Source organism: Vigna radiata, chromosome 2 (assembly GCF_000741045.1).
Source record: "Vigna radiata var. radiata cultivar VC1973A chromosome 2, Vradiata_ver6, whole genome shotgun sequence".
Lineage (NCBI taxonomy): Eukaryota > Viridiplantae > Streptophyta > Magnoliopsida > Fabales > Fabaceae > Vigna > Vigna radiata.
Window position 1 is genome coordinate 5,923,203 of NC_028352.1, and position 15,365 is coordinate 5,938,567.

A 15,365-nucleotide genomic window follows, 5' to 3' on the forward strand; every position below is an offset into this window, starting at 1 on the left:
GTATAGATTTTAAAATCTATTAAAATGATGTAGGATGACTTTAATAAAAGAGAAAAAAAATTAGAAGGGTGTAGGTTGACTTTAATAAGAAAGAGAAAAAGTTAGAGGGGTGCAGAATCACTTTATAAAGAAAGAGAAAATATTAAAATAATATTAATTAAGGTTAAAATGGTAATTTTTGGAGGTGCAGAATGAAAGCTTGGAGGTGGAGGATGAAACACCCTTGTTTTATTTGCTAAACAGTAAAAATCATAAAAAATAAAAGACAAAAATAAAAAAGGTATAAAATATATAAAAAATAAATAATAAAATTACAAAAGTACAAAAAAAAAATAGTTTTAGAGCTTTCAATAGTTTTTCTTAAATATTATTTTAAATAAAGGAAAAGAAAATTATAAAATCATAAAAATATTTCCAGTGTCTTATTACTTAATATTTTTTTTAATAACAATATAGTTTTGATGTATTTTCTATTTTGGACTTTTCCTTACCCACGAGTTTAGTTTAAATACTTAGGTAAATATTATTTTTTTTTGTATTAAACCATTATGTAAATATAATTATTAATTTTATAATTTGGTTTAAACATTTATGCAAACTTCATTTTCATATTATAAAATTGCAAAACAAAAGATATATAAAAGAGAAAATTATAAAGGAAAAAGATAAAAATAAATAAGGTTTAATACCTATTTTTCAGTTTGTTAGGTTTAAAAATGATTCTTAGTCCTTTTTGCTTATGGTGTTAAAAACACTAACAGTACAATTTGTTTCCCTACCCAATTCGTTGAGGTCAGTTGAGGTGTAAATTTTAAAAATGAAAGTTAATGACATGGAAAAGTTATAACAAAATGAAATTATATTTAAGTTAGAATCAATTCGTGATTTGGAGTTGAAGAATATGCTGAAGTTGGTCTTCAAATTAGGTTCGTGAGATGAACTAGTAGAATCCTAATTCAAACCCTAGCGTTAAATTGTAATACCAAACCAGCAGAAAAAAAAATCAAGAACACAAAAGTAGAAACCTCAAAAATCCAATTCAACCACAAATCCTAAATTGCGAGATCATAAACACCAAAACACAAAACATGAAATCAACCTAAGAAAAGGAAACTCAACTCGCAAACAAAGAAAAGATTCCCTAAACGCAAAATCAACCCTGATTCAAATGCTAATCTGAAATCCCTAAACTTTGGAAGATCTGAAACACAAGAAAAGGAAACCCAAAAAATGATGCAATCACTTTGCTCACTTCAAGGAAGAACTTGCACATACCCTAACCCTTTCCTTTTATCCAATCACTTCAATTTTTAACATTTTCACACACATTGTCAAGTCAATTGACTTCAAGCAAAAAGAACCAACTTTAACGGTTTTTACAAAATATGGGACAACTATAAAAAGGTAAGACCACTTTAAATACTTTGACTAAACCAAGATATCAAAATATACATTAAACCTTTAAAATACAATGAAGCTTTGTTGTAGTCCAAAAATGTTAGGGAGAAGTAATAATTCATTTTGGTTAGAGCAAAGCTGCTTTAGGTGGTTCAGTGGTCCTGTGGTAGCAGTGAGAGGTGTTGCATGGAAGATCAAACCATTAAATACGCAAATAGTAACCTTTAATGAATTTCAAAATATGTTTTGGATTTCTAGTTAAACTTGTTATTATTTTATGAATTTTTATATGAATTTTTATTGTTTAATGATTATTTAAATGTTTTTTTATTAAACTTTTGATATTTTTTTTTTTTTTAATTATGGATGATGTTACACACTGAAAGATGAATATCTTGTTATAGGTAAATCTGTGAAAGAGAAAGGCGCTGGAATGGGAAACCCTAGCAGAGGAACGAAGACGCGAGAAAAATGAAAGTGATGATGATGAGTCGGGCTGCGAAGGAAAAGTGATGCGCTGATGTCTTGAAGCGCTGACGCAGGCAGAAGAGGTGTCAGCGAAGGAGTGGTTGAGAAGCTGAAGATGTGGTGGATGTTGTTTAATGGTGCTGCGTGTATATGAGAGAGAAAGTGGAAATGGATAATGACTAAATAGCAGGAATGATAATAATAATTTCGATAAATAACAGCAGTAAAGAGAATGAAACTTAAATACAAGACTACGATATAATACAGAAATGTTCAATTTCAAGCTAACCAATTCTATTTATATAGTGTTTCTAAGCTTACTTATTAAAGTCCGCGACGCGATTCCTTGATTTACGGCGAAATCGGGGTGGTCCACCGTGTACGCGGCAGCGATTCCAATTATACTCGGAACTTTTCTTCACTTCTCCGGCGAGGCAGCACGAATTAAAGCAAAAGAGATTTTGTTCTATGACTCCGGCCAGATAACAGGTATTGCAGAGAAATAGACTTGGAAAGGAAGAAGATGGTGGGTGATAGAGTATTGCTTTTTGGGTCAGATTGGGTATTGGGTACTGGGCCTGCATCCCCTTAAATTTTAAATTGTAATTCTATAATTACTAATTGCACCTCCAAGTATACTCATGACCCCTATTTTCAGAAGAAGAGAGAAAATACTGAGAAAAAAAAATTAATTTCGAAAAGATTTTTTCAAAATATGTTTAATGTGATTTGAATTTTTTTTATGAACATATTTTATCTATAAAGAGTTTGGAAAAATCTTCTAAAAATATTATATACATCATGAAAATTTTGTTCCGAAATACATTTTTTATGTTTTCAAAATACAATGAAACTTCGTTGATTTTAATTTCTAAGCTTTTCAAATTGTTTTCTGAATGTAATCTAAAATACAATTTTAAATATAATTTGAAATTTAAAATTGTTTTTAATCTTACCAATTTGTTCAGTTATTTATATCTTTCTCGTGTAGGCTTATGATATTTTTTTCTTATTTTATGTTTTTGGTAAAAAAAAAAATTCTTGGCCCCGTTAATTGTGAGAGTTAAGTCCCAGAGTGTTCTTCTCGATATCTTTTTTAATAGATATTGATTCCAGTGTTATAGATATAGACACATTTTATTCGTTTTCAATAATATAAGAGAAAATATTGACCCATTTATTTTATTTTATTTTATTAATTTTTCATGAATCCAGTTTATTTTCCTTTAATCAATTTAACCTAAATTGTGTAATGAAGTGGTTCATGGTTCCAGAAATAATTAGGATGAGAAATTAAATATATATTCACAGAAGAAATTTTGAAAAACACGTCTTTATAAATTTAATAATATCACCGTGGAAAAGGAATATAAGGGGTGTTTTATATAATTAAAAAGAGCAACATAAAAATAAATAACATTGATACATAGCCATTATCTTTATACAAGAGAAATCCAATGATTTTATTAAGAATAATTCTAAAGTAAAACAATGTCTTCTAGCAACTACTATCTCATCTCAGCTTAATAACCACATATATACTATTTTTTAAACAATTTTACTTAAATAATGTTACTTCTTTTCTAAGTGTGCCATTTTTATCTAGATAAAAAATTATTATTATTTTGAAAACAAGGTAAGAATAAAAATATTAAAAATTAGAATTATTTTTTTTTTCAAAATTTTGATCTGTATTTTATCTTAAAAAAATATTTAGATTTTATTTTCTTAATGAAATTTTGTTAAATTTATTTATAAACACGTTTTATTATTATATTATTATACTATTAGACATATTTTTATTTTAATATTATTTGAGAAATGCGTTTAAAATAAAATTAACTAGAATATAATACTAAAGTGATCTAAAATTTTGAAGAAAAATTAATTTAAATTTTTACTATAAAATTTAAGAAACAAAATATTTAATCAAAACAAATATAATAATGTCAAACACTAATTTTTAGTTTTACATTTTCACATATATAGAGAAAATATGTTATTTGTTAAAATAATTTTATATAACTTTTCTTAGTAAATCTTTTATTTTTATTCACTACAAATATGACAAATATTAATATAATTTATTTAGAAAATTAAAAAATAACCAATATTTATTAAAAATTAAAATATGAAGCAATTCAAAGAACAGAAGGTAAAACTGCAATGATCATTAAGTAGTATTTACATTAAACACTACATTGTTTGTTTTGGCTATTCCAACGTTTGGCTCTCTTAATGAATTATTTTATCGCCATGAATTGAAATAAAATATATGTCTATTTAATTATATAAGAGAGATCTTTAATTTCTGTGGGAAGGGAATATTTTAGCCCATAGCTTTAACCTAAGTCAAAGATTTGAATAATTATTCATATAGATAATTATTTTCTTTCAAATCAGACCTACGTGCACGGAAGTTTTTAAAAGGTCTGTTAATTGGTGAAAAATTAAGTGGTAGATGCCTATATCCTACACCATTCATGCTAATTAATTAAAGTAGCTAATTCCAATTTTAATATATCTTTGTATTATATCATTCTAGATTTAAATTCGTGGTCGATGTTAGTTTATGTGCTAATTAAAAGACTATTAGAAATAAAATAATTATAAATATTTTTAAATTTATAATTAAATTTCGTTTTGTAAAAGTATAAAAGATAAAACATGTAAAAAATAGAATAAAATTTCTAAAATATTAAAGATATGTAGAAATACGTAGAGTTAACTTGGATGAGTATACTAATTATATCAAGAAAGAAACCATGGTTGAAGCTTTGTTTTCCATAACGCTTCTACAGTGTTGGTGAACACATTTGAAGGTCTCCTTGCGATTTTGGAGATTGAGAGAACATTTGGTGTTGCCTTGGAAATTTTAAGGTTTTTGGTCCCTAGTTTGGGAGGTTTTGTTCAATATGGTCTTATTTTTCTTTTTTAGTAACAATTGATCTACTTTTTGGAAAAACCGTTCAATTGACTCATTTTTTGTTACGACGTCAATTTTTTAACGGTGCTGGTTACGACGTCAATAAGTTCTTTCATGCATTCACCTATCCAAATGTTATTTTAACAGTCTTGACATAATGCTATGTGAAAAATCATGTCATCATCGTATACAAGAAGGACTATAATAAACAATTTAAACTTGAATATGAGACCACTATGAACAAAAAGGACTCAATTGAACAGTTTTTTTTAAAAGGTGGAATCAATTAAAAAAGGTAAGACCATATTGAACAGACCTTCCCAAACTAGGGACCAAAAGTGGTATTAAACCAAATTTTAATGTAGTTTACTACAAAAATGTGACTGTAATTTTATATACCACTTATAATTAAAACCGATAGAAAACAATTATTCTTTTTATTTAAAAACATGTTACTACATTTAATTTTTATATCAATTATAACTAAAATTGATATAAATTTTTTTTATTTATTACAAAAAAATATCATTATACTCATTTTTTATATCGATTTTAATTTTAACTGGTATAAAAAGTCTTACAATATTTATAGTTATATCACCATATTTTTTTTCTATAAAATGTGAATTATAATCGGTATACAAAGTCTATTAAATATGAATTTTATACTAATAATTTAAAAAAAAAAACAAAAACTTACCAATGATGTTAAAGTAATACCGAATCTTTAACAATTTTGTTTAATGGATTGAGATTTCATTACGTCAGTATCAAATAATATTAACTGCGCTTGGGGTTTGAATTATGTGTCTAATTTTACTGGGCGGATTACTAAAAAAAGGACAATGTTATTATTTGTTTATACTGTTTGAATGGCTTTGATAGTTATAATTATAATTTAATAGACTTAACTTGTTGATATGTATGGGTAGAGAAAAAAATAGTAAATAGTAATAAGTTGTAATTAATCTAATTAAAACAAAATAAGTGCAATAATATATATTGATATTTAAGTCATTAATGAAAATATATATCAAGGAATATTGCTAACTTCCAAATCACTTAGATGAATATTTTAGTTGTAGAAGTGGATAAAGATTCTTGTACGACTCATACTTTTTTTTTTATTATTATTGTTATTGTTAAATACTAGTTTATTTTTATGTATTGTATGCCTTATGATACTAGTTTCTCTATTTTTTTTATATATTAATTAAAATAATTGTCTTTTGTGTAAAAATTAAAAAGTTTTATATTAATTCTTAGATAAATCTATTTTATTATTTTGAAAAATGCTTGTGTAAAATATATAATAAAAATGTATAATAATATTTAATTGTTATAAGAATATTATAATTTATAAGTATTTACTATATTTACATCGACCTAGATTTTAGCTTTATTTTATTTTTGTTTTAGATATCATATTTTGTTTTTGTTATGATTTTGTGCAAGTTATATATACAGGATGGAATATAAACAAGAAAAATATTTTAAAAAAATGTCAAACATTAGATTCCAGTTATAGTTAAAATTGAAACAACATTTAACTTTAGTTCAAGTCACAACTGAAGTCAAATATCATTTAAAAAAATATTTTTAAAATATAAACAACTTTAGAGTTCCGTTCTAAAAAAAATGATTTTTATCTCAGTTCTAATAAAAACCAATGTCAAAAACCTTAAAATGAAATAATTATTATAATTAAAAAAAGATATATGGCCTTAATTTTGAGCAAAACCAAAGGCCAAAAGCCAAATTTTTTTATTTTTCATTTTTGGTTTAGTTCTTCAATTTTTTTTTGACTTTTTGTTTTCATTCATAATTGATGCTAAAAACTTTTCATTTTTTACTTTGTATTAATATGTTTCAATTGTAGAATTCCATTGTAAAAAATAATCATTGCGGTATTCCTTCCCTCCATTAATAAGATAATCAATATAGGTGGCAGATTTTCTCATGGGTAATAATATAATGTTTCATCTTACTATAATATATAGAAAATTAGGGGGCACATTTATTCTATATACTTATATTTTATAAATAGAAAACCTATTTTTGAGATTTTATAGTTATTTACTAATCAAATATTCATGAATGTTATGTGTTATATTTGAAGTATATCGTGTGTAGAAAGAGCTATTACATTTTTTTTTGTATTATAGTTAAACTTCAATAGACAAGTTTGTTATTTGTATGAGTGCTTATTATGTTGTGTTATTTGTTTTAGCTTGTATAAAAAAGTTGGTTGGAAAAACTATATAGAAAGTTCTTCTTATTATTTTTATGAATGAATATGATGCTTAAACCTCCTCTTCCACCTTTAGATATAATTTAGATGAAGAAGACTATAAAAATAATGATAAATATGTTTCATGAAATGAGTGTCACCATGACACAATAACATTAAGTGACTCTATATCAAATGAGGAAACTCTAGCGGCAATTGATACCACACAACATGCACAAATTCTGTAATAACCAAAACATGTCTTAAATATGGCTTGATTTATGAGGTATAAGGTATAGGCTTCATAAATTTATTGGAAATTTTTTACTTGAAATTGTAAATCATTGGTTAGGGTTTTGGAGAACATATTTGAGACGAGAAAAAACTACTTTTGGAAGTGTACCTCCTTTACTTAATTAGTACAAATCATCCTGTGAAAACTAAAAAGGTATATCTGTAGTAAACATCATACATGTGAAACATGTGTGTCACTTGTCATATGTTTGTTATAAGTTATGTAAAAAGTTGGTTGTTGTTACATCTTTGGTGAGAAAAATAATTGAGTTTTAACTTCTAACTCTTTTTAATTCTTTGAAAATAAACTGTTCACTACGAAATCCATACCTAATATCAACTTAATTTATTTTTGAAAAGTTGCGATTTGAAACAATTATGTCATGTCGAGGCATAAAACGAGGGACATTTTCCCATTCCCATATTCTTCCTTTTTCTTTGCCTTTGTTTCTAATGTAAGAAACAGACGTACCTTGAGAATTTAAATATGAAGAAAATTGACGTTAAATCATTAAATACAAGTCAAACCATGAATAGTTGCTTAAATTATGAAAGGGTTTGCTATAAAATTTCTCCACTCAATTATTTGCATTCATAATAATTACACTTCTGGTCAACACAATGCATACTCATACAATTATTAAGACCAGACACATTCTTACTTCAATTGCCTACCTTTTCAAGTAGTGCTGTTATTTAAAAATGAATATTCCTTCTTCATCTAACCTTCAGAGTTATTTTGAAACCTTCTTCGTCCAATCACATTTTAATACGTATGTAGTGTCAAAATGATGTCAAAAAATGTGTTAAAATATCGTTTTCCTTTCATGTCAAAAAATATTTAACACTAATAATTCATTCGATAGAAAATATACAAATAATTATAAATTTTATTTTAGTATTTTAGTATATTAGTAATTAAAAATAATTAAGGATTGAAAAATAAAAATAGGAAGCATGTGAGGAGTTCCCCAAAAGTTGTAACATAGACAGTTATGGTTTTAAAATAGGCAAAGCAAAGTTGGGAATGAAACTAGATGAATGTGAGGGAAGGACGAAAGGTACGACATTTGCGGGGGCAGATGCGGATGCATGACCGAGTCAACTCAGTGGAAAACCGTGTTTTTTACTTGTTTCTTCCATGATGTTGCCAATTGTCACATTTGACTCTTCAGTCAATCAATCAGGGTTGTGGGGAGAACCAGTGTGACTCACAGACAAAGTACATCAATGCACCACACCAAACACTGCTCTTCGATTCACTCTTCATTTTCTACAAATCTCAACTCACTCACTTTCAATAAACAAAGCGAGTGTTGGTGATGCAAACACGTAATGAAGCTTTTTTGATTGACCCAATGGTTGCATAAATTTATTATTAGGCATAATGAATTTGAATGATTGGGAAAATTTATTTGAAGCCAGTTCCATTAAAAGTAACATTTGAATGATTATGGTACGAGAATTTCACGAGGAGTGTTGGCAATGGAGCACAGTTGTCACTGTTCCGAAGAGATCAGAGATGGCCCACTGCGGCGAATTTCTGGAAAAATGTGCTGCACTGCACACACTGTACTCACTCACTCACTCAGAATTTTTCCCTTTCTTTTTCTTTCTATGTTTATACAAGAAAAGTTTGAATTTTGTAATTTCTGATGTGATTACTCTCTAACTTGGGTAATAAAAATGGTTATTGTTTTGTAATTTGAGAAAAAACTGACTTCAAAATTGAATTTTTTTTGTGTGAGTGATGATGGGTGGGTGGACACATGAACCAGTAGCAGTCATTTCTTGTGTTTGTTCTTGAAACTCTCTCTCTCACTCTCTCACTCTCTCACAGTCATTCTGACAGTCATTTGGTGGGCCCCTACTCCCAACCAGTGAGGCCTCACGGACGGCACCACCCTCTTTCTCTCTCTAACTTTTTGTGAGATTACGGTCCTAATACAATTATGGCATAATCATTTTCATACCTGGCTGTAAAGTTCACTCTTTTTCCCTTTTCTTTCTCTTTTCAATCATACTGCTACTATTTCCCAACCAGCCAAACTCGCGTTTTTCTTGTCCCCTTTTTTTCTTCCTTCCCTAAAATTTATTATCTAGTAATAGTACTAGGTAGTAGTAAAATAAAGGAATGCTCCGTCATCAAACAATGACGCATTGAAAGTTACACATTATCTTCTTGTTGCAGAATATTATTCATTCTATTTCAAAACCTACTAGTGCAATCAGCTTCTGTTCAGAAACTAAGTCATCCAGTTTTAACCATAGTTCTTCCTTTTTTATATTTCACCTTCTGTTTACAAAATTCATGGTTTATAAATTTTACTTTCCATGATTAATCTTAGCTTTTTACAATCAAAGTAATTCGATTGAAATAAACTAACGTTTTTAACCCAATTCTAAGGTTGTGAACACACATTTGGTAACTGTAACAAGCTTAGTTGAAACTGTTTCTTGATTGGGTGGATTTATACCACTACTTAGTATATATAGAGTGAGAAAGACAGAGAGATGGAGAGAAGGAGAGAAAGAGAGAGAGAAAGTGGTCCACAGAGTCTATGGCTGTCTGACCCTCATCTCAGAAACAGCCGTGTTAGATAAGGAGAGAAAGAAAGAGAGACCAAGGGAGAAAGATTCTATAAACCATTATTCTCTTCTCTCTTCATTTAACTCTTGTTTCACAACTATGACTTTCCTTTCAGCGCGATTCACATGAAAAGCCAATTTCAATTTCTTCACACACGTATATTCCTTTTCTTTTTCTGTGTCTCAAACCACAAAATCAATTCAGTGAAAATGATCAATTGTATCTATGAAGTTTTCCTTTCATCATGTCTGCATATTATGTTATCTTTTCCCAGCATGAGCACTGGTAGCTGGTAGCAACAAGCTGCTTTTTGGTTTTATGTTTGTTTTGGCAGTACCTTCCTCAAACTACTAGTGCTTTTGGAATTTCCCATAGGTAGCTAGTTTAGGACACACAATTTTTCTTCACTTCAAAAAATGATGTCTGAAGAATCCTTTTCTGTTCCTCCCAACACCGTCAGAGACTCCTTGGTTCATGTTCAACCCCCCAGCTCAAACCCTAATAATAACAATCCTAATCCTAGTTCAAATCCAGCTAAGAGAAGGAGAAGTCTACCCGGAACACCAGGCAAGTGATTATGACTGTTAATCCACTTCTTATCTCTCAATCTCTTTTATTTCTTTATCATTTCCAACTACTTTACATTAATTAATATATAGTTATAAGTAATATGAATTGTGCATAAGCAGATCCAGATGCAGAAGTGGTGGCTCTGTCACCTAAGTCCCTCATGGCCACCAACCGTTTCATATGTGAAATTTGCAGCAAGGGTTTTCAGAGAGACCAGAATTTGCAGCTCCATAGACGCGGCCACAACCTCCCGTGGAAGCTGAAGCAGAGAACAAACAAAGATCAAGTGAGGAAGAAGGTGTATGTGTGCCCTGAGAAGAGTTGTGTGCATCACGATCCCTCAAGAGCCTTGGGAGACTTGACTGGCATAAAGAAACACTATAGCAGAAAGCATGGGGAGAAGAAGTGGAAGTGTGACAAGTGCTCCAAGAAATATGCTGTTCAATCTGATTGGAAGGCCCATAGCAAGATTTGTGGGACTAGAGAGTACAAATGTGACTGTGGCACACTTTTCTCCAGGTTAGCATTTCCACAGAAATAATTAATACTATTTAATGCCTCATCCTCTCCTCATTAATTTGTTCCTTTAGTTCATCCATAGACATAGTTACATACAGTTGCAATTTAATATTCAGTTAATTCATTACATCAAATGGATGCCAGATAAGATGACCATGGAAACAGACGCCATATATAATATATATATATATATATGTATATGCAGTAGCAGTAGTAACTGATGAAGGAATATTTGTTTGGAATAATAAATGAGGGTTCTTAATTGATGTTTTTGTGCATATTCTAACAAATCAGGAAGGACAGCTTCATAACGCATAGAGCCTTCTGCGACGCTTTGGCTGAAGAAAGTGTGAGGATAACAACAGTTCCGGCAGCTTTAAGCAACTTGAGAAATGATAATCATTTGACCAATGCTCCAGCTTCGAGGATCCCTCAGATTTTTTCAGGGTTTCACTCAGATCAATTCGGTGGTTCAGGAACATCAGAATCGTTGGTGAATTATGCTGAGGCAAACCATCATCATCATCATCATCAACAGCAACAACAGCAGCAGCTGCTGCAGCAGCAAAAGATAAGGTTACCACTCTGGCTAGATCAGCAGGCGAATTCACAAGTACTTCACCACCCCCTTATTAACTTCCAAACCAAACCAAGTGATTTCAGTTCTTCGGGGCCAAACCCCGTGCCTGATGTGGTGCAAACGATGGACATGTTTGGGCCACAGTTTGTGAATTACCGTTACCCAGATGCGTCATTTGGAGGTGCCAACCTGTCTGTGCTGCCGCCACATGGACTGAAGCAGGAACAAGAAGAAAACAAAGGAGAGTTGTCGCATAGCGCAAGCTCGAACTTGTACTTGAGTAGTAATCAGAACCCACCTCACTACATGTCAGCCACCACAGTGTTGCAGAAAACTGTTCAAATGGGATCTACTAGGGTGAACGACAACGCGTTTTGCTCCACGGGCAGCAATAGGAACGGAAACCACAACAATGTTGTGAACAACGTTGTTGTTGAGGTTCAGAAGCTGGACGAGTTGGTGAGTGTGGAAGGGTGCACCAACCTTGGAGGTGGTGGTGGTGGGTATTTATTGAATGGTGACTCAAACAACTCGTTTTTGGTTGTGAATGGCACCAAGGGTTTGGAGCACATGGTGATGCCGGTGGATGAAGAGACAACAGCAGCATCAATTATGGGAAAACAATTACACTCCATAAGCTCACACGGCAAAAATCAACTCGGTTTAACCCGAGATTTTTTGGGTGTCGGAGATAACAACATTGAATCAATAAGGAGACCTTTTTTCGAGCAAGATCTTGTTGAATTTAATGCAATGGGGTCAGGCTCAGGCATGAACCTGCAGAGCCAGTACGGTGGACACTATGTCTAGAGTCTCAACTTTGAAACTTCCATTTTAAAGAAACATAGCTTAGAGCTAAAGAAGCTGATGAAGTTGTGTGATAGTGATATATATAGCTAGCTACTGTTACTAGTTGGAGCACATAAACTGAACAACATTACCAATGGAGAAATTAAGCAAGTGATTTCACGTGTGATATAATATATTCGATATGAAAGGAGGGTCTCGTGAGGGAGGTGGGGGCCAATGCATGTGAGACGGGACAAAAGTGATAGATATATTCATATGAACGTGAATATCTATGAGATGAGTCCAAAACTCAGAGGGTGATTTGATTCTCCGTTATGGAAGGTCCTACCCTCCCTCCATGGCCATGCATGTCCATGGATGAAGCAGAAACACTGTCTTTTCTCTTACCAATTCAACCAGACTTTTCTCTGACGTGTAAGGTTGATACAACTTTACATTGTCGTACCTTTTACCTGGTGTCTGTGACCTAGTTTTTCTTTCTTTTTCAGTGGCCTTTTAACTGTGCAGGGCGTGAAATGCTTTTCATTGAGGTAAACAAACACTTTTTTTTTTTTTTTTTNTACTCATTTTAAATATGCTTTCATAATTTCATAAGCTATGTCGTTTACCATATGTAAACAATCTGCATGCCATGAGTTGTTTCAGCTTTTAGCATGCACTCCAATGAAGAATAATGAGTAGTATAGATTAAAGAATTAAAAATTACATAGAACATATTGTGGTAGCTTTACACTGTCACTGTTATCATAAATTGACACTAGTTTCATGTAAATTATATATATATATATATACACACATATTAAGCTCCACTTTATGACATATCATATAGCAGTTTTGTGCATAAAATGCCTTGACACAATTTTAGTTTTGTGTAAAAAATAATTTGAACTAATTAAATAGCTGTTATTTTATGGGCAACAAACACTAGTGTGAAAATAAGTTTTTACCAACGCGCATATTACGTAATTTACGAATAATTACGATTTAGAAAAATGCAGTGATAGCTTTGTTATTTTAAAAAAATAATAATTATATCAGTTACCATTCTAATTGATGTTAATAATAAAAACATTTGGTTTGGTTACTAATATATATATATATATATATATATATATATATATATATATATATATATATATAATTATTGTATTTTATACTTTGCGTGATGTATAATTCATTGTCGATTTTATGTGCTTTGCATTATGATGAAACAATTGTTTTTTTTCTTTCATGTTTTCACTTCTTTAACAATGTTTGTTAATCTCTTCATGAGAATCATTATTGAAAACTTCATATTAATTAGGGATATTATTAAATTATAACATATAAATAGAGTATAAATTTTGTCTTATTAACCAATATAATATTAAATTAAACATAAAATATTTATTAATAATATAAGTCATTAAGACTTTACATAGTCCAATTCATCGAAGTTATCGAGTCATTATTGTTGAGATCCTGTTAAACTATTTATAAGTATTTAATTTTATATTTAATTTTTGCAAGATAGTTTGTTTAAAATTTCACTAAAAAGTATATGAGCAAATCATATGATAATATATAAATAAAATGTAAATCTTATTTTATAAATCAATTTTTATAAAACTGAATTAGATATATTCAGTTATTAATATAATATCGTAGTATTAAAAGTTACACTATATCATAGTCCTAATAATGACCATGATGAACTCTATTAATGAAATCTTCTCATATATGGCTATGGTTGGATGATCGAGGGGTGCTAGTTTGATTGTTTTTTTGGTGACTAATAAAAAACATTTTCTTTACTGAATATGATATTATTAGTTATTGAAAACATGATATATTACTGTTTAATTTGGTTCATAGAATTTGAGAAATTTTGTATTTTAAAAAATGTAAAGGATAGATTTGATGAAATGAAAAGAAAAACGAAAAAAAATAAAATAAAGACACTCGTATATATTTAGTGACAATAATAATGACAAATTTTCATATTTTTTTATGCATTAATTGATGTCATCCATCAATTCATATCACAGAAAAAAATATATATGTTAGTGAGTATTATGAAAAAATATAAAATAAAAAATTTAAAGTTAGTCTTCACATCAATTGAAAAAAAAAATTGATAACAAGATAGTAGATGCAACTTGTTATAAAAGTTTGATCAGAAGTTTAATATATATTTGACAACAACAATGTCATATATTGTATTTGAAGTAAGATTATTTAAAAGATTCATGGAAGAGCAATGTATGTGTTTACAAGGTTTAAAGGAAGTTTATGATACATCAAAGATATAATTTTTTTATGATATAATAACAGTAGTTAAACTTGTTGGATATACTGATAATGATTAGATAGGAGATGTAGGAATAAGAAAAAGAACATAAGAATACACATCTTATCTAAGCAATGGTACAATATCATGATCTTAAAAAAAACAAATGCAATTGTATAACTATAGTTGTGCAAATTAGACAACGTGACTAGGAAATTTTGGAAAATAATACATCTAAAGCAAAATTCTTCCATAAATATATTTTTGTGACAATGTTAATTCTTATTTTTCAGTAATTGGTTTAGTAAGAGCATAAACTTGATTAAAGAAGACAATAATGAAAGTTAATCAAGCTTTACCAAATCTTCTTATTTTTCTTAATAAGTTTCCTTTCAATTTCAATTTAAAAAGTAGTCATAGTTTTTCTAATTTATTTATTTAGTGTATTTAATAAAGTCGATATAGTGGCATTTATATACATTCGGACTTTATAAAATACACTAAATAAATTATAGCATTTATATACATTCGGACCGATTATTTAAAATGTAGAATGATTCGGTAATACAATAAACAATATCTTAAAATAAGTTAGATATTAAAAATACTATTTTAAAATGTTAAATATTTCAACTTATTTAAATGATTATTCAGTTCAGTTTATTTAAGTAACTGTATAATTTAATTTAATTTTATAAATGTATTATATCT

The 15,365-nt window shown here is 29.2% G+C and overlaps 1 protein-coding gene across 1 annotated transcript; it reads left to right on the forward strand.

Moving 5' to 3' along the window:
- Positions 1-9,829: 9,829 nt before the first annotated feature.
- LOC106775932 (protein indeterminate-domain 9) lies at positions 9,830-12,941 on the forward strand. The gene is made up of 3 exons (XM_014663191.2): positions 9,830-10,473; positions 10,596-10,995; positions 11,290-12,941. The coding sequence occupies exons 1-3, from the start codon at positions 10,323-10,325 to the stop codon at positions 12,383-12,385; spliced, it is 1,647 nt and encodes a 548-aa protein (XP_014518677.1). The 5' UTR covers positions 9,830-10,322; the 3' UTR covers positions 12,386-12,941.
- The last annotated feature ends 2,424 nt before the right edge of the window (positions 12,942-15,365 follow it).